Source organism: Misgurnus anguillicaudatus, chromosome 20 (genome assembly GCF_027580225.2).
Source record: "Misgurnus anguillicaudatus chromosome 20, ASM2758022v2, whole genome shotgun sequence".
Lineage (NCBI taxonomy): Eukaryota > Metazoa > Chordata > Actinopteri > Cypriniformes > Cobitidae > Misgurnus > Misgurnus anguillicaudatus.
The window spans coordinates 31,677,983-31,703,099 of record NC_073356.2 but is presented as its reverse complement, the minus strand read 5'-3'; the positions used below and the strand labels follow the sequence as shown (position 1 = coordinate 31,703,099).

At 35.8% G+C, this 25,117-nt stretch overlaps 1 protein-coding gene across 3 annotated transcripts in view; it reads right to left on the bottom strand.

Annotated features, from left to right (window-relative positions):
- oxr1b (oxidation resistance 1b) overlaps window positions 1-25,117 on the bottom strand; it is a 168,932-nt gene that overhangs the window by 27,465 nt on the left and 116,350 nt on the right. For all 3 annotated transcript variants that reach the window (XM_073858527.1, XM_073858529.1, XM_073858528.1), the window contains exons 3-4: window positions 15,292-15,479; window positions 4,569-4,648 (exon numbers count right to left, since the gene is read on the bottom strand). In XM_073858527.1, the coding sequence (XP_073714628.1) occupies window positions 4,569-4,648; window positions 15,292-15,479 (268 nt within the window). The remainder of the gene's footprint in view (window positions 1-4,568; window positions 4,649-15,291; window positions 15,480-25,117) is intronic.

The following is a 25,117-nucleotide window of genomic DNA, read 5'->3' as shown; positions in this document are numbered from 1 at the left end:
TATTGTCTTGTCAGAATGCTTACACGACATTTTGATTATCATTACCGCAACAGATGCTTATTAAATGTTAATTTTAATTAATAGAAGCATAATACTTTGATTTTAAATGCATGTGCAGAATCTCCAAAATTATGTTCTTTCAGGTTTGTCATGTCATTTTGAAAATATGTCAGTGTTGATGTTTTCTGACTGTTGCGGTAATGAGATTTTTTAGGACTAATTTTTTTAATTATGTTACAAAAAGTGTTAAATGATAAGTAAAAGTTTTTAAATTAATGTTCCCATTTACTCCAGACTTTGTTTTTCAATGTCTGATGGGAAAAAAAGTAAATTTAAGCAATTTTTAAATTTTCATGCTTGACATTTTTAAAACCAAGTTTTCGTGAGAATCACCCGTCTACTGATCAGTTGCAAACATGTACCACACATAGCAGCAGGATTCCCAGACAGGGCTTATCCTAGTCCCAGACTAAAATGCATGTTTGAACTGCCATAATTTACAAACACCTTGTACTGACATATCCTAACATATATCAGTGCCAATGTTTAGTCTCAAGAAATATGCACACCAGTATTTTTTTAAGGTTAGTTTGTAAAAACTATTAAAATAATAACACTAAGGCCTAGTCCTGGATTAATCTATATCCTGTTTGGGAAACATCTGTGTGTAGACAACTACAGATCATAAACATGCATGCTACATAACACAGATATAAACACCAGACCATAACGTCTAGTATAATTTGCCAGTTTTAAACTTATCAACAGATATAAACTCATATGAGATGCATGGATTCCCATTAAAGCTTTAGGATTAAAGTATCGTGTGTTGGATGGCAAGCACTTCCTCTAAGAACATTGATTGATTAAGGCCATCAATCACTGCGGTCACACGGCCACAAATCACTTTGATTGGTTAGTGTGGATGTGATGGTGTGCAATTACAGAGGGATAGTTTACGGTTTCACAACACTGACGATAAGAAAGAGAAAGGTGTGGAGGAAGAAAGGTTACTGACCTACAAAAAACAACACTTCTGCTATATGACTTCATGTCAGTTTAACAGCAGATTTATGGCGATTAGGGAAAATCAAATATTTGGCCAACATACAGTAGATGATGTTTGCTAAGACAAGTATCACCACTGCTCACTAAGTGTTTTTCACATTGTAACCCAATGAACATGTAACCTGTCCTGCACCGTTTGCACTACAGTACCTGCTGTAGAGAGTGCACACAGAATGGCATAGCAAATTTGGCAACCCTTTGATTTTATTAATGTGTTAGTAAATGCTGAAATTAACGAACTAAGATTAATAAATACTGTAAAAGTATAATTCATAGCAAGTTTTTGTTTGCGAATACATTATCGAAAATCACGTGGGGTCAGGAGGACCTAACAAATCTAAGGGTTGTTCCCCCCAAATATACTACTAAATCCACACTGTATTGTAAATAAAATATATACTTATTATTACTACTTACTATATTATTATTGTTATTATTATACTAAATAATTGTGCTAGTAGTAAAACACTGTCAGAAATATAAAACAAAACTACATTTTTGTACCTACCTTTGCAGGTATATTAAACATAATACAATGTTGTACCTTTTGGGGAACATTACTACACCCTAAGGGTCTATTGTGTACTTTTGTTTAAGGTACAGTTCATGTACCCCTAAAATTTAACTGGTACAAAATTGTTCTTTAAGGTACACAATAGGTCCTTAGAGTATAATATTGTACTCCAAAAGGTACAACAGTTCAATCTGTTGTATACCATAAAGGTACAAAAATAAACCTTTGAGGGTAGCAGCCCAAAGGCAGAAAATTTACAGTTTTGTACCTTTTTTGTACCTTGTTTTCTGACAGTGAATTTTCTGACAAATGCAAATGTTGCAAAAATGTACCCTACCCTACCATACCAAATAATACCTTACTGTACAAAATAAAAAAATAATAAAAAGGTAAACAAATGAAGAGTTTTATTGCAAAACGAGATGCCAAACCATGTTTATTATTATGTTATTATTTTGTTTTATGGTGCTACTTAGCTGTATTTAACTTATGAAGGTTTAAATCACAACAAACCAACTGCAGTTGAATTGATATTAATTGGAATGCACAACCAAAAAACTAGATTTCTGAAAAAGTAACAAAGTTATCTTGTTTTGCAACGAAACTCTTCAAATAAAGAGTTTGGTTAATTCTAAAACACGATAAACAGCATTTAAAAAAAAATTGTATCAGGTCAGTATTAAAAAGTATATTCTTTGTTTTATGCAAAATCCGATATCTGCCGTGTTATTCTGTCATCTTTTTTCCCTTTTTCCAAAACGCGATAAACGCCAGTCCTTCTTCTCTGCAGAATGCAATAAATCCATTCAACAAATAACAATGAACCAATTCCACGCATTGTAAACAACAATGGCGGTGCTATAAATACACACAGAATCCAGCACAGTCTCACGAAATTTCATTATACAGTCATGTCATTTTTTTATTCTTTTTCGTGATATTATCACGAATTTCCGCGTTTTTTCGTGATCATCACGAAATGATTATCACGTATTGGTTACTGAACTGTTTTGTCCTATTTTCTTACCATTGTCGCTTCGGTTTAGGGTAGATTTACATAAAATTACATCCCTACCCGAACCCAACTCTAACCTTAATGCCAGGCGACATATAAAAACATAAATCCGAAAAAAAAATTTATAAACCAATATATAAAGTGACATTCTAATGCAAGCACCAAATCTAACCCTAAACCAAAGCAGCAATGGTTTAAAAATAGGAAAAGGCAGTTGAGTAACCAAAATGTGATAATCACACGAAAATAGGAATTTGTTATACTATCACGAAAAAACGCGGAAATTCGTGGATAATTATAAGAATCAAAAAATTACGTGACTATATCACAAAACCTCGTGAGACTAGCAGAATCCTAGTTTTCCTCATCTACTTTGTACTTCGTAATAAAAAAAGGTAATTTTGATGGCATTAATAAACCTGTGGTGGTTTTCTGTGGCGGATAAGAAACGTAAGCCATCAAAATCTAATAATTTATGTGAGAGGCACTCGGGAGACGGAAAAATGCCGGCTGTTGCTTGTTCTCACACAGCAGCTTTAAGCTTCTGTCATGCTAACACATTGACCTCAGGGGATCTTATGAAAACCTTTTCATTATTTTACTCAAAGTCAACGAAAATCGAGCAGGACCAAAACATTTTACAGCTGATCGCTGTCAAAAAAGTTCAGCAACGACGTCCCAAGGATGATAGCAGCAATAACAGTGTTATTAATATGACAAAGTAAGTTTTTTGTTACTTTAATAATGCCATTAATGTTTATTTTTTTAATCAGTGGATATCACAAGTCAACTAAACGAATATAACATGCCAAAGATGAATGCACATTTATATGTTGATTCAATAGATTTATATTATTTAAAAAAAAACTCGTCATGGATTTATTCCATTTTGCGGGAAAATAATTAGTTTTTATAATAAATCTTTGAAAATCAAATTATGGATTTAAATTTTTAATGTTATTATAACCTAAATATGCTATGTGAAAGTTTGTAACAGAAAATAGTGGTTTTCATCTTGTCACTTTCTTGATATAGAAATCAAATTTTTACCCAAATTAGTCTTAAATGGATTTATTGTATTTTGTAACCAAACTCTTCAAATACTGTGGATATTTTCTATTATTTTCATATAATATTTTCTAATTTTAGTATCAAAGAAAGAATGATGAATGGTTTAATACCACCAAGAATTTGAATAAACCTTTAATTCCTAATCACAACTTGAATCCATCTGGATATTCATTTAAAACTCTAATTCATTTTACTGAACATATTGAAGTCTTCATTATAGCAGAGTAGTTGATTTTAGGATTAATTTTTTAATTCTAGAAATGTATTTAAAAAAGGACTTTATAAACTATCCTCTGATGGTGCTGACGTGATATATGTACACAAAGACTCAAGTTCAAATTCAAGGTTTATCTATAAGGTAGCAGGTTGACTGAATCACAAGACCTCCTTATCCCTCAGGCATCATTGCCTTTCACTTTCTCTCTCCCAGCATCACCAGCATCACCACTGTTACCATGGAGAAAGTCAGCACCTGATTTGAGGTCATCTCAAGAACACGTGGAAAAGCTCTCTGTCTCTGTCTCTCTCTCTATTTCTTTATCAAATCGATAAAGATGATTTAAGTGGAAGCATATTTATTTCTGAGATCAGATCATAAATGTTTACACAATACGATGTCCTGATATTACCCTGCATGACAGTCATTTTATTATGCATGTTTTATACCTAAAGACAGCAGGTAAACTACCATGATAAACAGCAATTAAAAGTCTAGCATCACATAACAACAGCACCGTAAATCATATTCAATGTGTACATTCATATATCCATCCCAAACATAATTACATGCATGCGGTTATGTGTACACACATTCATCCTGAGCTAAGCACACACACACAGATGGACCGGATCAGTATGTAAACAGAAGCACCTGGATCAGACAGAAAACCTCATACTCACCACGTACTCCATGGTGCCTTTGGGCCTCTGAAAGGAAATCCGCCGAACATCTTTTAGCGTGTTTTTTTTCTGACCGGTGTCTGAAAGTAAACGAGGGACAGAGCGTGTTACGCTAGTCATGGTCCTTCTCTCTCTTCTCATTCTCTATGCACTCTACATAGTCTGTTCCCCCCACCCCTTGTGTTTGTTCGTCCGTTAGCACCGGCCATGGAGAAAGAGAGAGAGTGAAAGAGAGACAGAAAGAGGGAGAGAGTCTGCAGCCCAGTCGGCGTGTCAGTTCACTGGTCGGCTCATGTGGGAGTGGCTTCATCGTGTGCCTGGATTCAGCGAGTCTATTGAGACATCAGCACTGAATCCCAGTGATTAGAGAATGCAATTAAAACATGTTTGCTTGCTCATGTTAGGTAATGCATTTGTTATTGTAAAGTGTTACCTTTTAAATTATATAGCAATTATAGCAATGCTTACTGTAAAATAGTTATATGTATGATTGTTTACAATTATATTAATAGTCCGGCTAAAGAGATATTTTACAGAAAAATGAAAATGTGAAAATGTTTAATCACCCTCAAGTCATTCGAAACTTAAATTTCTTTATTTTACTGAATATAAAGGAAGATATTTAGAAACATGTTTCTAACTATGCAGATCTAGGGCACCATTGACTTCCAAAGTAGAAAAAATAATACTATGGAAGTGAATGGTGCCCCAGATCTGTTTGGTTAATATTTCAAAATATCTTCATTTATGTTGAGTAGAATAAAAAAAAGTATACAGGTTTGGAACAACTTGAGGGTGAGTAAATGATGACAGAATTTTCATTTTTCAGTGAACTGTCCCTTTAAGCAAATATGTATATCAGATTTATTAATGATCAAAACTTGCACTTGATGACAAAAAATATTTTTCTCTCAACATTTTAGAGTCAGGTCCTGGATTACATTTGACAGATACATTATACAGATACCATTTGGGGTGGTTTCCTGGACAGGGCTTATCCTAGTCCCAGACTATAATGCATGTTTGAGCTGCCATCATTTAAAGGAAAACACCACCGTTTTTCAATATTTTACTATGTTCTTACCTCAACTTAGTTGAATTAATACACACCTATCTTTTTTCAATGCGTGCACTTAATCTTTGTACAGCGCTTTGTAAATGTGTTAGCATTTAGCCTAGCCCCATTCATTCCTATGGCTCCAAATGAAAGTTTTATTTTGTGCCACCATACTTACTCGTGTAACTACTCATGTAACTTTAAATAGAAAAAACATGGAAGTGTTTGGTGGCTTCTAAATTCATCCCTGTTTGGAGACATTGAGGTAAGTTGAGGTAAGAACATAGTAAAAAAATATTGAAAAACTGTGGTGTTTTCCTTTAAAAACATCTTGCACTGACACATCTTAACATAAATCAGTGTCTTTGTTTTGTCTCAAGACGCACACCGGTATTGTTTTGTTAAGGTATGTTTGTATAAACTTCCTCATATAAATCTAGTAAGGCCTAGTCCTGGATTAATATAAACCCTGTCCAGGAAACTGCCCCATAGTGTTTTAAATGTTATGAAAAGACAACTATTCGTTTACAATTTTGCTGGATATCAATGAAGCACATGGAAAGACTCCAAAAAAATCTATTTTTTTAAAATAACACTGAAAGCCATTCAAAAACAAGAGACAGCAAGTCTTGAATAAAATATGTAAATCTTGCACCATGCAAAATTTGTCTCTTAAATTCAAAGCTACTGACTTGTTTTAAAAAGTTATTTTGAGATGCCATACAATAACAATTTACAATGACAGCTTATCACTTTCAGAATAAACTATTATACAAACACTTACACCATTAGGAACTACACAATAAATAGCCTAGACCAGTGGTCCACAACTAGGGATGCATAACTATTAATCGCGATTAATCTATAGCAGAATAAAAGTTTTTGTTTACACCATATATGTGTGTGAACTGTGTAACTTTGTATAGATAAATGCACACACATGCATGTATATATTTAAGAAATGTTTACATGTGTATATACATTTGTATATTTATGTATAATTAATTATATATTAGTGCTGGGCAAAGATTAATCGCGATTAATCGCATACAAAAAAAAGTGAGTTTTTGCATAATATATGTGCATGTACTGTGTCTAATTATTATGGATATTTAACCACACACACATTCATATATTCATTTCAGAATTGTTTTATTTATATATACATTTTTTCTTAATTTATATTTAATATAGAATATAAAAAATATAAATAGATATATATAAACATGTAAATGTTTCTTAAATACATACATGAATGTGTGTGTATTTATTTATACATAATAATTAATTACACACAGCACACACTCATATATTATGCCAAAAATCACTTTTATTTTGTATGCGATTAATCACGATTAATCTTTGCCCAGCACTATTATATAAATGCTTAATATATAAATATATTTTTTTCTTAAAATTATAAATGCATGTGTGCATATTTATAAATATAAAAAAACTTTTATTCTGCTATAGATTAATTGTTATTAATCGTTATGCATCCCTAGCTTTTACCCTAATCAAGCACCCTTAAAGCAGCTAATTTGAGGTCTACCAAGCATACTAGAAACCTCCAGGCAGATGTGCTGAGGCAAGTTTGAGAAAAACATGATATCAGCCCTCCAAGGACAGAGTTTGGGCACCCCTGGTGTAGACCAATCCACACTTCCACACTATTAAAACGTTTTATACATTCTGTGAATAATAACAGTACCAAGACATGGAGTGAATTTTGTAGTAGTTCACGAATCCTGGACCAATTTGGCATGAGATCATCCAGACTTCCTATCTGCTCACGACAAGTCACTGCTTTGAGTCTCTCATCGTCTTGGCACCTTTGCCCATTAATGGTTATTTTTAGGAGGCTCCCAGCAGTGGCGGAAACGTCCCTCTGACTGACGCCCGTGAACAGATGTCCTTCACAGACGCTCACCAACAGGAGCGAATGGTCTTTGGGTGAGAATAGAAGGTATTGGATTGGCATGGACTTCCTGTAGTTACTGTTTCATATCCAATCAAATGGAGCAGATAATCAGTGTATTGGAATTCACTTGAACATTACCGACCGGTTAGTTAGGACTAAATTTCATTTGAAAGCCATACTGAGCATTTCTGATCTATATCATTCTTCAGTAACACTTTATGTATCAGTTAACATGAAATAACAATATGCAATACTTATACCTACAGAGAACATCCTACTGAGGTAGGGTGAGTATAATATGACATTTATACTAATTCAAAGACTATCAAAGGAGTGAAGATCATTAAGACCGCCCACTCACACCATCTAAAGATAAAAGAAGTTAGAGTGCCCTTTAAAGTCATTTTCACTCACGGTAAACTGACATAAAGACACCCGGATTGTTTGAAATGCCAGCTGCACACTTCACAAGAAATTAAACACCAGGGACTGCGTCAAACTACCTGAATAAGGAGGGATGGAGATGCAGAGGTTCAACTATCATATTTTTTCGTGCCACATAGAGACCAATTTATACCTCACTGTCCCATTTGTCCCATAAATGTGACATCATAATGAAATTGCAAATGCCAAGAGCATAAGCATTAAAGAAGCCATGTCATGGAAAATTTGACTTTCTCTTGCTCTTTTGTAAAGAAATAGTTGGATGTACTAGCTAGACAACGTGCACATTAAATTCCTTCAAAGTTAATTTAAATTTTATTCAATTAATGATGTGATGGCCTACATTGACACAACATCTATTTAGTATTCTGCAACTTGGCACACCTGGATGAGGATAGTCAATCAAAACAGACATAATTTACATACAGTCGTAAAGTAACAGTGACTTAGCAAGCCGTTTCTCTAGAGATTGGATGGAAGAAGAATAGGGCTATCAAGATTAGGACGGTCGCATCTCAAGATGTCTATATCTCACAGATGTACAGTATGCCTATATGAGAAAAGAGTTACAGCATCTGTTCCCTTGCAGTGGAGACAAAAATGAGGAGGGCTGGAATGTGTTAAGGTCAGCGATGAGAAGCACAAGCTCAGCAGTCTTGTGTCTCCTGCCATCAGCTGTCACATTACGAGGAAGTGAGGAAGCTGCTGGAATCATTACCTGGATTTATAATCCGCTGTCAGTCACATGTCTGTCACTCCGAGAAATGTGCTAATCTTTTCACATCCGAGTGGCTTCAGGGGTTTTAAATTGGGGTAGAAGCGGAGATTGATTTTTGCTGAAAGTAAAGTGCTGTTTGAATGCATTAGTACATCAACAATTTGGACTTTATTCTAAGTGGACTTTTTTATTAGTGGTACTTGCTATGTGACCAGAATAGAAAACCAGCGTGAGCTCTTGGCAGTAAGCAACCATCTAGTAATGCCGTAGCAACCGCACACACACAATGTCAAAATAACACTTTAGGAATTGCATTGCAAACCCCCTGGTGATCATCCACAAGACTATAGCAACTACATAACAACATGCTAAAAATACAATTGCAACACCTAGGGGTCGGTTGCAACAATTGTGCAAAAGTTACAGCTTAATATAGTTTTGACATAAGGGGGTACTATGCCACAACTTGCGCACTACTATATACTTTTTGGGTTGCACCATTAAAGGGCCCATATTATGCAAAATCCACCAAATCCTCATCCATCTACCCTGTCCTTCTTTTTAAATCCCCATTAAACCAAAACAGTCTCATGTAGACATGTTGTTTTGATTCTCTTGTTAATATGATGTCACACAAACAAAGCCCCGCCCATGACCACCCAAATAGGGACATATTGGACATGCTATAACAAATGATCTGTGAGGTATTTTGAGCTAAAACTTTCTAGGCACACCTGAGACTTTACATCTTGTTAAAATAGGCATGTGTGCCCTTTAAACTTAGTTGAAATGTGTACAAACTAATATTTATAAAATAGCAGACTGACTGAACATAATCAATAAGATCTTGTTTTACTCAACAGACTTCATATGTGGTAATGTTGAAATTTATACTCATTTACATTTTAAGAGAGAGAACATTATAGCACATCTCTGTGCATGTCAAATAATATCAGTAATAAAATATTATTTATTAGATTTTTTGTATCAGTATTTCAAATTTATAAGGATCAATAAATCAATACAGTTTCTAAGATAAAATACCCCTTTAGTTTTACTTGCATCAATATACTTATAGCCATTATCCATATATGCCTTTTATGTTAATAATGATAGTGTCGTTTTTTATAAACTTATTAGAGCCAAGCACCAAAGGTGCTACCTTATGTGCTTGCTGCTCTGTAGGTGCTTGCTGCACCATAGGTGCTAGTATTTTTAAAAGTTATTGCGTGAGGCAAATGAAGTTTGAATTAGGGATCAACTAAAATTCTTGGCATTTCAAAGATTTCTATTTTATTTTTAATAATGTCCCTTATTTACGTAGAGCTTTTAACCTATTTTGTCTTTAGAATACACAGTGCAAGCAAATAAAGTACATAGTTAGTTTCAAACTTACTAGCAGTTACTAAGACTATACACTATACTGTGGACTTTACGTTTCAATTTCAGAAAGAATTAATGAATGGCTTGCAACCCTGCCCGGAAGATCATCCAAAACATCCTTGTGGCAGTTTTGCTTGGTCAAGTATCACACACATTTTCTTCTCAAAATCTAATGCTTTCTGGAAGCATTTGACTTAATTAAACTATACTTTTACAAGGTAATTACATGTAAATAATTAAATCTGAGTTTATTTAGCATGGTCTAACATAGACAGATGTATCTGTCCCTAGTCAGGCAGTTTTATTGCTTTAAAAAGTGAAATTTGCATTTAAATCATTTCAATGAATCTACAAAGAAAGTGCCAAGTGAAAAATTTTGACTGTGCTTGGTGATTTGTATATTACATCAAAATATCTCTGCACAAGCATAACGGCCTCATATCTCTGCTGCAATTAATTTTGATATATATTGCAATTAATACGCTGAAACTGCAAAATAAAGTTCAAATTGTTTCATCCAATTAATCTGACTATGCCCCGTCACACAAAAGAAATCGCATAAGCTGATGGTGACTTGAACATCTTTATAAGTTTTAAAATGTAAAATTAACTTGACATACAGTTCCACAATGAACATGCAAGCCCTTCTGCCTGACTCAAATCCTCCGAGCTTAACGGGACCTTAATGCAACTCTTAAAACATGGCACAATGCCTGGTAAAGGGAAAACCTCTATATCAAGTAACAATCTGAGACACCAGACATTACATTAAAGATGTTATATATAATAACGAACACAAATTAAAGTTTAACTAAGCCCTCTGCTTTAATCAAGCAGTCGTAATACAATAGAAAGACATCATCAACTTGTTACAATCTAATGCATTACTTTTCTCTGTTTATAGTTCAATAACAAGCCTCCCATTAGTAGTAAAACAGTATAATGCATTACACCCTCTACTGGCACAGATCAGTAGTGTGTAGTGTAACCTGCTCAGAGATTCAAAAGAGCCCTAAGCTCATTAATTCTGCACAGAAATCCATGTCAGATGAGATCTACTATGACAAAACCTCTCCAGTATAATCACAGCAATTGTATCATGCAGCACAAGAGTTGAACTTCACTGCAGAATTGACTGTGGACCCCGGTAACCCAGTCTCTCCTCACATAATAAAATCATTTTTACTTGAATCAATATTTCATGTCCATTAATTTATTTAGCCTGTAAAGAGCTGTAAACCGATCAAGACAAATGTACAGTAAACCGGTCATTATCACAAAATAAATGTCTTCAGGATGATACAAGATCTGGGCTTTATTATGCAATAATGACCGACTCGCATTATCCCTTATAACATAAATTGACTTAGCTTCAGATGGCGCAATGCTATTAACAAAGAGATTTGTTAAACTGTTTTTTCTTTTAAATAAAGCTTTGTAAGATTGCAATGGCATTTAAAACCATTTAGGTAGCTTTCACAACATCCAGAAGGAAAGACCGTACATACAGTACGATGTATAAGATACGTGCTGCATATATAATACTGCAAACCGCTTTATCTTTTTGTCTTTCAGTGATTTAATACTGAAGGAGTCCTACATGCATTTCACATCACTTGAGAAGATGAGTGTGTGTGTGTGTGTGTGTGTGTGTGTGTGTGTGTGTTGGAGCCACGTAGCGAAGGTAATGGTGCGGTTCAATCTCCAACATACGCACACGGCTATAAAAGGTTTTAAAAGCAAAGCAGACAGACAGCACTGTGATTTTCTTTTAACCCTGAAGATTCAGATTTACACTTGTACACTTGGAGACACTTTTATCCATTTTAAGGTATACTATCAGTATGTGTGTATACCCTGGCTTTAAACCTATGACCTAATGTAATGCTCTACCACTAACATAGGAACATTAACAAAATTACACACCCTCTTAATTGAAAAGTATCAGATCTAAGATGTTTATATGGATTGATATGCAACATTGCTTTAGTGTGCTTACAAAAAAGTAATGATTAAAAGCCTAGTTAGTCTGACTTATAACATGTGGGGCACTAAACCAGCACAGATTTATTCTAAGGACTTTGATGGGAAGATTTTCTTTACATACGGTTCCTTGAGAGAGACGCCCGACTGCTGGAGAACTAAAATGGCAATGGCTGAATCATCTTCCTCATCTATCCCATGAGACAGATCTGCCTGACTGGCGTCAACCGCACCCCGCAGGTAACAATGGGAAACAATAGCACTAACAGAAACAAGACTCAGGATGTCACAAGATGTCTCTTGTATCGATCCGTTGGGGAAAATCTTGCTGAAGTAATTGGTGTATGTTAGCAAGGTAAATCAAGCTTTACAGTGTGCACGATTAGTTATGAAACGATGCACATGTTTACTGAGCTGCACCAATTCACAATTTTTGCCAATACAGAATCATGGTTTAAAAATAGAGCTTCTATGACTGCTATTAAGAAGCTTGATGCTACTTGACCATTTGTGGAAGCTTTTATTGAAAAGACATGAGCTTACGAAATGATTTGCTTATTTAAAGGGGACATTCCACAAGACTTTTTTAAGATGTCAAATAAATCTTTGGTGTCCCCAGAGTACATATGTGAAATTTTAGCTCAAAATACCATATAGATAATTTATTGTAGCATATCAAAATAGGCACTTTATGGGTGTGAGCAAAAATACACAGTTTTTGTGTATATCCCTTTAAATCCAAATGAGCTGGTGCTCACAGCTCAGGTGGGCGGAGTCTCAAGAGCCTGCGCTGCAGATAGTGGCTGTTTCTCAATTCCAAGAACGCAAAGAACGGCCTTGCGTTCTCGTGGAGATCGGTCTTGTCAGGCGACCTTGGAAGAATGAACTCAGAAGGTACACAGAACGCACTTGTGAGAATTGAGATCATGTGTGCAATCTTCTTGTTGGTCACCTGACCTCTGCCATTGTTTTGCCGCAATGACTTCTGGGGCATAAAGTGATGATCTCAGCGCGCAAGTCTGCACTCGATGCATCCTCGATATCAAGAACACATCCGGGTATTTTCATGCATCCTCTGTACTTGTGTTCTTGAGAATTGGAATTGAACTTCGACGGTAGAGCGAGAACACAAGAACGCAAGATCGCTAAAGAACGCATATTGAGAAACAGCCTTTATCACAAACAGCCACAACAAAGCAGGAGATTCTCATGGAACAAGTTGGTAGCGGGGTTGTTCAGCAGCATTATATTTGAACCAGTTTAAAAAGTCAATCATCTGTTCTATGCATACTAAATATGTGTTGATCAGCAGTAGGGCTGTCACTTTTCGTTCGAAAATCGATTGCACAATCGATTGGACGAACCAAAAAAAGTTTCGAAAATGAAAATAGGTAATCGATTTTAACCAAATATGTACACTATTAATTTGAAAATAATTAAACAATTAAAATATAGTAACAAAACTTACAAACAAGCAGAAAAAGAAAATAAAGAATTACGAAAGTGCAGTAGGCGTTGCGAAAGCTAGACAGAAAATACCCAGCAATTTTACGCACCTTTAGTTTCACGCTTTCAATCGCTGTATCTAATGTTTTGCAAAGAAAATGGAGGAAAACATCAATAAACCTGTGCAACACGAGACAGCGTTGAAATTGCGACCTTACAGAGATGATGATTTATGACAAGGAGCCACCATTGCCAGCTGAGAGCGATCTGCTTTTGTGGTGGAAGATACGAAATGCCCCCACCTTGCGCAGCAACGAAGTACCCGAGTTTTCCTGGGACATCAGTGCGGTCGGAGCGCATCTTCTCAACAGATGGACATATTGTGAATAAAAAACGCTCTGCTCAGGACCCCGAAAAGGTTGATCGACTTGTTTTCCTGACCAATAATTTGTAATGGCCCTAGCCTTTTTGCGCATTTCATTATGCCTGCCTAGTGCCGCCTAAGTGTCGGTTACGTTTAATAAAAAAACACACAGCATGTTCTCAACTTCAAGTAAGTTTATTTAAAGTTTCATTTTTGAACAATTGTTTGAAATGGATCGAATCATTATTTAAAATAATTTTTGAATTGCCTAAATCATAAATGCAGCCGGTTTGAAGCCTGCAGTAATGTTTTTCATTTGTTATGGCAGCAGTCCACTTTGCATAATTTTTTCGAGAATGTTGCACTCCTGTTGCTGTTTGTTATTCTGCACGAAACGTAATGACAATAAATAAGAAATATTACTGACTTGTGCGTTTCCAGCGCTCTCTTTACATTTATCCGCTATTTGGCGTTGAAAAAGGAAAAGTCTTTTTAGACATGGAAAATCGATTTTACAATCGATTCAATGAACACTTACATATTAAAAATCGAAAATGATTTTTTCACAAAAGTGACAGCCCTAATCAGCAGATGGGGAGCAATGTGGGATAAAAAAGACTTTTAGGTCTCTTGCTGCCTTCACGTGCTAGTTTTTTAAACAGGCACAATGATTTTCATAATTTTTCAATAAAATACACTTCCACAAACACTCAGATTTTTCTTTTAAGAAAATGGACTAATCCTTTAATGACACCAGCTAAGCTACAGTAAACGATCAAATCAGAATTTGTAGATTCTCTAGGATGTAAAAATAATGAAAAAAAGTTCAGGGAGGTCAAATGCGTTCACAGTAAGACTTTAAGTTGAAGAACTAGAGCACCTGCTGTGATTCAGAGTGATTACTGTATGTGTGCATAGAGATCCAAAGAGGGATGAATTCCTCTCTTCTTCTCTGATTACAGTCTCAAAGGTCTCTTTATCCTCTTAACACAAGACCAGCCACCCAGTTCCTCTGCCAACATTGGTTTAAGTACAACTAACAAGTCTTACTTATATTCATCTGATCTTATACTGTCCATCAGAAAATAATGACTTCCCAGACTATCCCAAACTGATCCATAAGTATTATAATTCTTAAAAAAAGTACAGGTGTTACTTCATTGACCATTTACTTAAATTTACATTTTATTTTATCCACCCTACTTGTTGTTTTAGTCATAGTACTGTACATAATAATTTTACATTATGAATTTAAGTTTATTTAATTAATCTTTCATACAAAACAGTTACACCCAATAAACATGCAAATTCAAAATTAAACATCTATCAAAATCAAAAATGTATTTTAATGTCCTACAATGACCAAATGTAACACTATCCTGTAATGATAAAAATCAGCTCACACACCTATGGTATATCCTCGCTTGAGTTCCCCACGTCGAGGGCCGCGAGCTTTCTGGATGTTAGTGGTGTTGATTTCCTGATTCTCAGTTATGGCCACAGATGGTATGATGGGTGATGCCAGTGGGTTTTTGAGGAGAGAACCAGCGTAACCTTCATCAGGGATATCCACAGACTGTGACTTTTTCTTCAACCTGCAGGAAAAAGCACTTTAGTTAACTTAGTTCACAGTTTCACTAAATAAAGCAAACTTTAGAAAACATTTTTTTAACTAAATAAAGAATATAGTTTGATTCCAAAACGAGATAACTCGTTTAAAATTTTTGTCAAAACAGGTTTATTATTATGTTATCATGTTTTATTGGGTTTTATTGTGCAAGTTGTGCAACTAAGCTGTATTTGAATAGTTATGATGCTTAAATCAAAACAGTTGATTTAAGCCTTCATGAATGCAAGCCTTCATGAATGCAGTTTGATTGATATTAATTGGAATACACAAAAACACGATTTTTTAAACATTTTAAAAAGTTATCTCGTTTTGAAATTCAAAAAACAAAAATTCATTATTTTACAGATTTTAAATAAAAACAGGATTATCTCCATTTTATCAGCAATAACACAGATCAATACATATTGCAGCTTATTTTGCAAATCAGCCTTGGCTAAACATTTCTTTTTTTACCACATCTCTACCACAAGAGCTCAGTAAGCCGTAATAGAAGAAGCCAAGCAACAAGAGCAACATACAAGCATAAGAGATAAGGACAGATAAACCGACCTAGATTCAAAGAGATTAGTGCTACTCGCTCACCCGGACACATAACTCTAGGACAAAAGTGGGACAATAGAAAACGTAATACTGACGATTTCGTAGACCCTTCAAAGAAATGAACCATCCATCCACAAACAAGTTCTGCTGCCTGTGTTCAGACTGAGAAGTCTCATATAGATGGCAAGACTTGTTAATGCAAGTAAACACTAATGTTTCACAAACCAAAACAAGCTGTTTAGGAAATTGCTGTTGACACTGGCAAAGACTTCGAGGGTTAATCCGTCTCTGTGTTTCTTCCTCGCCTCTAAATCACCAGCATTTACTGTTTCCATACCGAGTCATAAAGATGCTATAAATCCTGACCTTATCAGCTAATGGACTCGCTCACATTTACAACATGCAAATGTCACAGCAAATGTGAAACGACAGGGACCTTTTACATGTCACTGTATTGAAGCATTATTTTACGGTTTATCAACAGAGCTGCTTTGTGGCTGACCTAAATAGTGCAGGTTCGACCTAAATACTACAGTACACCAAGCTGACAAGAGAAAGTTTAAGCATACAAATCAGACAAAGACAGCTACATTTGTTTAACTACCTCGTCTTTCAATACAAATCTTCCATTCATAAATAAATAAGAAATTATATCAAATAAAAGAATCCTTTCAGTCTCAGAAAAGATAATGCATTTAAAAAAAACAGCATTGGATTTCAAATACTGCAATCCTTTAGTGCAGAATTTTACATTTTAAAATCCAAAGCGACAAATTATTCTTTGTATATATTTAATATATCAATTTTTAAAAAAATCTAATAATTAAACTTAAATGTGGACAAGCACAAATGTAAAAAAAAAGTTCGTTTCTAGGTTAATTTAACACAATGGTTAGGTTTGTCCATATTGACTTTACATGGGGTAAAAAAATATTTTATTTTGAAACAACAGAAGATGAAGTTGTTTCTAGAACTAACCAAAATTAATATGCAAATTTTCCTATACTTAATAATAATTAATATTTAATTACAATAATTTATTACATTTAAATACACTGTAAAAAGTTTGGTGTAATTATGCAGCTGGTTGCCAGTAACTTACTGTAGAAGATAAAGACTGAAAAAGTTGAATGTTCATTTAACTTTAAACAAACTGTTGCCAGTATAAATAACATAAATGTAAAATCTACAGTAAGTTATTGGCAGCTAGTTGCCAGTAATAATGTAATTTCTACAGAAATTTTTTACAGTGTAGCGCTTTTTTGCAGCACTCAAAGCGCTTTTACATGAAAGGGGGATTCTTATCAACCACCACCAATGTGCAACATCCACTCGACCATGCAATGGCAGCCATCCACACACCAGCTTATAATTGGAGAGGACACAGAGTGATATAGCCAATTAGTACATGTGGGAATGGTTAGTAGGCCAATGGGCAAATTTGGCCAGGATGCCGGGGCACACCCCTACACTCTTAAAAAAAAAATGTTTTTTTACCCCAGCATTTGGTCAAAAGGGAAGAGCCTAGCGACTGGGTTGTAGATAAACCCATGCTGAGTTGTTTCAACACAAAATTCTGGGTTGTTTTAAAGGATTAGTAGTTCATTTTCTTAAAAAAAAATCCAGATAATTTACTCACCACCATGTCATCCAAAAAGTTGATGTCTTTCTTTGTTCAGTCGGGAAGAAATTATGTTTTTTGATTAAAACATTCCAGGATTTTTCTCATTTTAATGGACTTTAATGGACCCCAACACTTAATGGTGGTGAGTAAATTATCTGGATTTTTTTTAAAGAAAATAGACTAATCCTTTAATGTCAAATATAAATATTTTCAGGGTTAATTTCAACCCAGCTGCTGAGCTCGTCCCTTTTGACCCAACGCTCGGTTAAAAAAAGAACCCAGCATACTATTTTTCGAAAGACATTCTGAGATTTTTATCGACCATAGAGTCAGGATCTACTTGGACTTGATTTCCATAGAAATCTGTTCTGTGTTTCATGATTAAGGCCCAATATGAGAACATTCTGGTTTGTGTCTGCAGTCAGCCATCAATACTGACATCAATACTGACAGACTAAAGAATCAAATATTCCCATACATGTATGTAAATCAGCTGATTTAAATGGTAGGCATGAAACAGAGCGCCATCGAAAGGTTCGAGCAATTTCCTTCAAACCTTCAGGGACATGAAAGCCACAGTAACGCAAGTTTAAAGAGTCATTTAACAAGACTTGCATACAAATTCTGTAGGTCTTATTTATAATGTCCCTCAAAGTATTCCCATTTAAACAAGCTACAAATTATATTAAATTTTCTTTCACGATTGAGATATGATTTTTATGTTAATGTTTATTCATATTTAATATTTATAATTAATATTTAATTATATATTAATTATATTTAATTATAAATAATATATAATTAATATTTTAAGGTTTATTAATAAAAGCCATTATGTGCTTCAAGCAAGTATGTTAAGCTTACAAGCTAACGTATTTTTCTTAAATAGTTTATGTTTGTTTCATGTTAAAATATTTTCAAATATTGTGCAGTCAAAAATATTTAATTAAAGGGGAAATTTCACAAGAGTTTTTTAAGATGTCAAATAAGTCTTTGGTGTCCCTAGAGTATGTGAAGCTTTAGCTCAAAACACAATATAGATCATTTATTACAGCATGTTAAAATAGCCACTTTGTAGGTTTGATAAACAATGTGCTGATTCTGAGTGTGTCCTTTAAAATGCAAATGAGTGTCGTGGTTGGATAGTGCAGATTACGGGGCGGTGTTACCCCCTTCTGACATCACAAGGGGAGCCAAATTTCAATTAGCTATTTTTTCATATGCTTGCATGGAATGGTTTACCAAAACTAAGTTACTGGGTTGTTCTTTTTCACATTTTCTAGGTTGATAGAGGCACTGGGGACCCAATTATAGTACTTAAACATGGAAAAAGTCAGATTGTCATGATATGCTCCTTTTAAATGATTAAAAAGTGAAGGGTGATTACTGGTGATCTTGGTAGACAGACAGACAGACATATAGACGGATCTAAAGACAAACGTACAGACAAAAATATAGACAGGCGTATAGACATATGGACAGAGACAGACACTTTAGTGATCCCTCATGGGACATTGAGGTGCATTAGCAGCATTACAAGACAGTAGACACAGTGCTCACAGTAGACAATAAACCTGGTATAAACATTACAGACAGGATATAATCTATCCACAAGAAATATACAAATTAAAAACAAATGTACAATTACAAACAAAAGTAACCACTATTCCTCCAGTTATCAGTCAGACATGTGAACAAGAAAGTGTTAAGTGAGATTATAACACATTTTAATCTTCTGAACATCCTGCTGACTATTCTTAAATGTTACATAAACAGCAGGTGCTAAATCAGTACCCTAATAATAACCTCATATCACATTACCCATACTACACTTATTTGTACCACCTAAATGCGCCCTTAATGTAATTAATGTCCTTTATTGGATCAAGACATTAAATGCAAGAATGTTTCCACAATATTTCATGAGTCCATATTTTAACTGAACACTGCTCATATTTCAGCTTTGAGTGTTCACATCACTAAAATAAATCATAGTTGTACTCCACACAAACCCTAGAGAGCCAGTGTATTTAAGAGAATCAGGAAAAGTCCTCATTAATGCTTAACTACAATCATTAAGTATTATTGTCAAAAAGGTTGGAACTTATAGTTTGATTCGGCAGAGATTTTCTTATTTTACAGGCTTAAACGTAATATTAAACATTCACATTTTGTGCCTTGGTTGAAGGGAGTTCCTTACTTTAAAGTCCTGAACTAGGTCACTATTGAATATATTAAATAAGAACTAATATTAACAGAAAAGGATTACAGTGGAGGAGATAAAAAAGATGGAGATGACACGACCAAATCTAAAATGCAAAAAAATTGTAATGCACATTAAATAAAGATTTCTGTAACAAATGAGATGAAGCGCTGCCATAAATAGAACGACTGCAACAGAGAAGCAGCACAGCAGTTTCCTGTGCATGACATTCAAAATCATTGCTTTGTAAATGTACGCAGAACATTTTCCATTTCTCAGAATATAACCTATTGTGTTTTCTCTCTAATCCTTCATGCGCATAATCTCTTATTAATAGTAAAGAAAATCTCCTTAATTCTAATAAAATCATCTGCTCATTCTGTTGGCTTGAAAACATCAGAGAGCAGTTACACAGACCATGAAACCGCTTGATGTTTTTTATGTTTGTCATTGTTTTTAGAGAACACAAACATATAGATTACTTTAAAGAGCTTCTTTGGTCCTATAAACGTTTTAACATTACCTTTGGTGTGTATAAGTACATGTTAATGATATGCAAAAGGTAAAAACCCAAAGTAAACGATGAGCGAGTTATCGTCTCCAACGTAAATCTCTTTTCTTGGACTACAAGAAACACACGGATTGTAGGCAACAGTTTACTTCCTGGGATTGGTGATGTATACAAGAGCGACATTATCATAATTCATGCCGCTTCGTACTCACAGCCTGTAAGTTAAAGGGGACATTCCAGAAGACGTTTTTAAGATATTAAATAAATCTTTGATGTCCCTTGAGTACATATGTGAAGTTTAAGCTCAAAATACCATATAGGTAATTTATTGTGGCATGTTAAAATAGGCACTTTATGGGGCTGAGCAAAAATGCAGCGTTTTTGTGTGTATCCCTTTAAATCCAAACGAGCTGCTCAGGTGGGCGGAGTCTCAAGCGCTGGCGCTGTAGACAGAGCATCGAGGGAGATTCTCTCACGAAAGAAGTTAGTGAGCGATGTTAAGCACTATATATTTGAACATGTTTAAAAAGTCAATTATCTGTTTTATGCATACTAAATACATGTTTATCAGCAGATGGGAAACATTGTAGAATAAAAATAAAGACTTTTAGCTCTCATGCTGCTTTTTAACAGGCACAATGATTTTCAGCATGTTACAATAAATTACACTTCCACAAACACTCAGAAGTTTACTTTTTGACCAAACCACACGAGCACATTTAAATGATCTGTAATAAAACAACACGTTTAATGCTTAAACTTTAGAGAAACAGATCAAATGACATGTTTAAGTTTATTGTGTACACAATACATATTGAACACATTCGCGTTTCTGTCAGTCTCTCATCTATTTTAAAACTCCTCATTCATTTGATACTTCAGAGAAACATTAAACAACATATTTACTTATTGTGTATGATAGTGAATACGCGTTTTTCACTCACTCTGTCTCGTGCAGTGCATTAATCCTCGTGTTCATTCATATAACGTTAAACTTCAGAGAAACATATTAAACAACATAATTTACTTGAAAGCGAACCGTCGCGTTGCTCTCTCTCTCGTTCGTTCGCTCACTCGCTCTCTCTCTCTCTCTGTTGCACTAAGGTAACGTTAATCCTTTAGAACGTTAATTCAATCTTTAGAAAGATTACCGGTATTAAAACTACAAGTTATAAGATTGTAGGCTCCTGTTTGTGTTTGATGGAATACAAACGCGTCGTGCTGTCAGTCATTCTTTCTCTTTGTCTATCGCACTCGTGAGGCCGTTCATGGTTGGATAGCGCAGTTGAAGGGGCGGTATCATTATAATAAGATCCCTTAGCTACGTCATGCGGGGAGCGAAATCCGCATGACCTATTTATTCGCATGCTTGCAGAGAGAGCCTTACCAAAACAAAGTTACAGGGTTGCTATTTTTCATGTTTTCTGGGTTGGTAGAAGCACCGGGGGCCTGATTATAGCACTTAAACATGGAAAAAGTCTGATTTTCATGGAATGTCCCCTTTAACTCCTGTCAGCATTGCATTGTGAGCAAATCTTTCAAACATAGTAAGGAGCATCACATTTCCTGCTGACGTCAGAGGTATTCAGGTCAACCACAACGTACAGATTAGCTGGTCAATCAGAGACACAGCGCTTTTGAAATCCGTGCATTTCAGGAAGAGAGTGAAATCTAGAGCTACAAAAATGTACATTATGCCATTAAACCACGCAAACACATTGTATTAAATTAAATACACAAAATAACACTGTTTTTCAGCAATGAAATAGGTGCACTTTAAAGCCACCAAACATGAACTAAAAGCAAATAACTCAGATTCAAAATTTAAAACTGTAAGTGAAATAAATCCTACCCAGTCTCCTGGGGATGCGTATAAATAGCACGAAGTGTAAAACTCGTGCAATACAAACGCCAAATTCCACTTTGGCGTGCATATGATATGCCAGTCCTTCCCATTCACCCAAACGGTGCATCTTTCATTTCATTTATTTGTTTCCCAATTTTTTTCTGATTTTTAAACAGTTTTCGCTTGGGTTTAGGGTTAGATTTTAGATTTGCTTTATGAGGTTATTTAATATACAGGTTTCTCCATGTTTTTGGCCATGGTCGCTTGGAGTTGGGGTTTGGGTTAGGATGTCATTTTTATATAACAAAAAGTTGTTCTAACCCTAAACCCAAGCGAAAATGTTTAAAAAAATAGCAAAAAAATTGAGAAACCAATAAATAAAACGACAAAAAAAGATGCACTGTTTAAGTGAATGGGAAGGACTGGCATATCATATGCACGCCAAAGTGGAATTTGGCGTATGTATTGCACGAGTTTCACACTTCGTGCTATTTATACGCATCTTCAGGAGACTGGGCTCAATAAATCATATGTTAATGCTTGCTTATATATACTGTAAAAAAATGAAGCAGGGAGTTAAAACAACTTGGTTATGCAAATTAATTCAACCTACCGTTTTAAGTTTTGACTTAGGTTGGCATAACTTATAAAAACGAGTTAAAATTGTTTAACTTAATTTGTTAAGTTAATGTAACAAAAATATATGTTTATTTGATATAATTTTTACAGTGTATTAATATGTATTATATGTATTTTATTTACATTTATGCATTTGGCAAATGTTTTTATTGCTTTTTATGTTGTTATTCAAAGCGATTTACTGTGCATTTATTCTATACCTTTTATGTGTATAACTTCAAGCCAATTTTACCCGTTTGACCATAAATTGCACTGTTGCATTCAATTATTTTTCTCATAACTCATGAAACATCACCCAAGCCGTATTATGCAAGCACTTCACTTCTAGTTCATGTCTAGGAAAAGTACTCGGTGTTCCTCAGCACTCTTTCTATCTGCACAGGACAAAAAGTCAAACTAAACTGAATTAGGTTCTATTTCATATCGGTCAACACGCCACAGTATGGGTCATCCTCTTTGAGAGGGTGAGCTGTTAGGAGACAGAATAGCAAATTAACCACTCCCCGCTACGTGCGTGCAATCAGCCCCAGTCTACATATACAGGTGCACACACGCCGGCACTTTCTCTTTTTGCCTCCTGAAGACGGTAGCTGAAGCGAGACGTGAAGGTTTTTCATCTAGATTATTGCTAAATAGGCCTCTGCTCTCGAGAGGGAGTAAGTCGCTGTTTAAAAACGTGTTTTTTGTTACGATTACTGATTATAGGTTATATAGCCGCCGTATTATATCGGATTTGAGCCAGTGTGTCACACGTTTTACACGTGGCATCTGGTGGCGCGACGGTAGTGCGTTTGGCTTGAGTTCAGTAAGTCGCGGGTTCGTATCCCATGTGGAGCAAGTTTTTGATTTTTTTGTGTGAGTTGAAAAAAGTTTTAGATATCTTTATTGATATATTGTTTCTATACATACTTATTTGGTATTTATATGCCTCTGTGAGCCTCTTTGTCTGTGAGGACAAAAGCTACTTGAAAAATATTTTTTATTGATAGTTGTTTTGTTTTGATACATATTTGGTAGTTATATGCATTGGGAGCCTCTTTGTCTGTGAGGACAAAAGCTACCTGAATAAATATCTTTATTGATAAATTGTTTTTTGATTTTATACATACTTATTGAGTAGTTATAGGTTTCTGGGAGCCTCTTTGTCTGTGAGGACAAAAGCTACCTAAGTGAAACCCTCCTAAACACGCGCACAAGCTCTGAGCTGGTGACATGTCGGAGGAAGAGAGCATTCCCCCCAGTGGCCAGGCAATGCAAGCCGAAGGTGAAGTCCCTGTGCAGAAGGCTGCTGGGTTAAAGCGCACCCACAAACGCAAACATGTGGAACAAGATGTGCAGAGTTTGCGGCGTCAATTGGAGGAAGTACAAGGTGCATTGCATGGCCTCCTGGAGGACCGAGAGCGAGCTTGGGGGCCAGCAGGTTGGAGCGAGCCGGTGGCTAGGCGCCGACGTCTCAGCCCTGATGAGCTGTCATTGGCAGCCTCAGGTGTCTTAGTTTCCCATGACAGCCTTACTCCAGACCGTGAGGTCTCTGATGACCCTGGTGATCGCTCTGAGTCTGAGGTCAGTGAGGTTACCTCACAGAACTCTGAGCCAGCTCCTTTAGATCCGTCAGACAGAGCTGTAATTGTGAGAGCGGCAGATCGTGCTAAGTTGCCGCCTCTGACCTCCGCTACGGGGGCTTCTGTCTTTGACAGAGGTCCGCGTCGACGCAAGTCTGAAGGGCTTCCAATCCTGCCTGATTTTATGGCAGAGTTGCACTCTTCCTGGAAAGCCCCAAGCTCAAGCCCACTGCCCAGAACACAGCTGGCTTCCTTGGCTGGGGCTGCAACCTGGGGGCTGGCTGCGGCTCCTGTGGTGGGGCCTGCCTTTGCGATGCTGGCAGGAGCAACAGCTAAGGCTGGCAAGGATGCAGTTCATCCAAACAAGCGCTGCAGGGCTGTTGATTCCCAACTGCGGAAGGCTTATCAGGCCTCAGCATTGGCTTGCAGGCTGTCATGCACCAACTCCCTTCTGCTGGTGTATTTGGAGGGGCTGCTGCAAGATATGGCATCCTCTGCCCCAGGGGGTGAGATTACAGAGATGCTGCGAGTTATGGACATACTGCTTTGAGGAACCAGTGCTCATGCTCAGGCTTTGGGTCAGTCCATGGCTTCGATGGTCCAGGCACGACGTCAGGTCTGGCTTTCTCAGGCCAATATAACAGACCAGGACTGCATGGCAGTGGTTGCGGCTCCGGT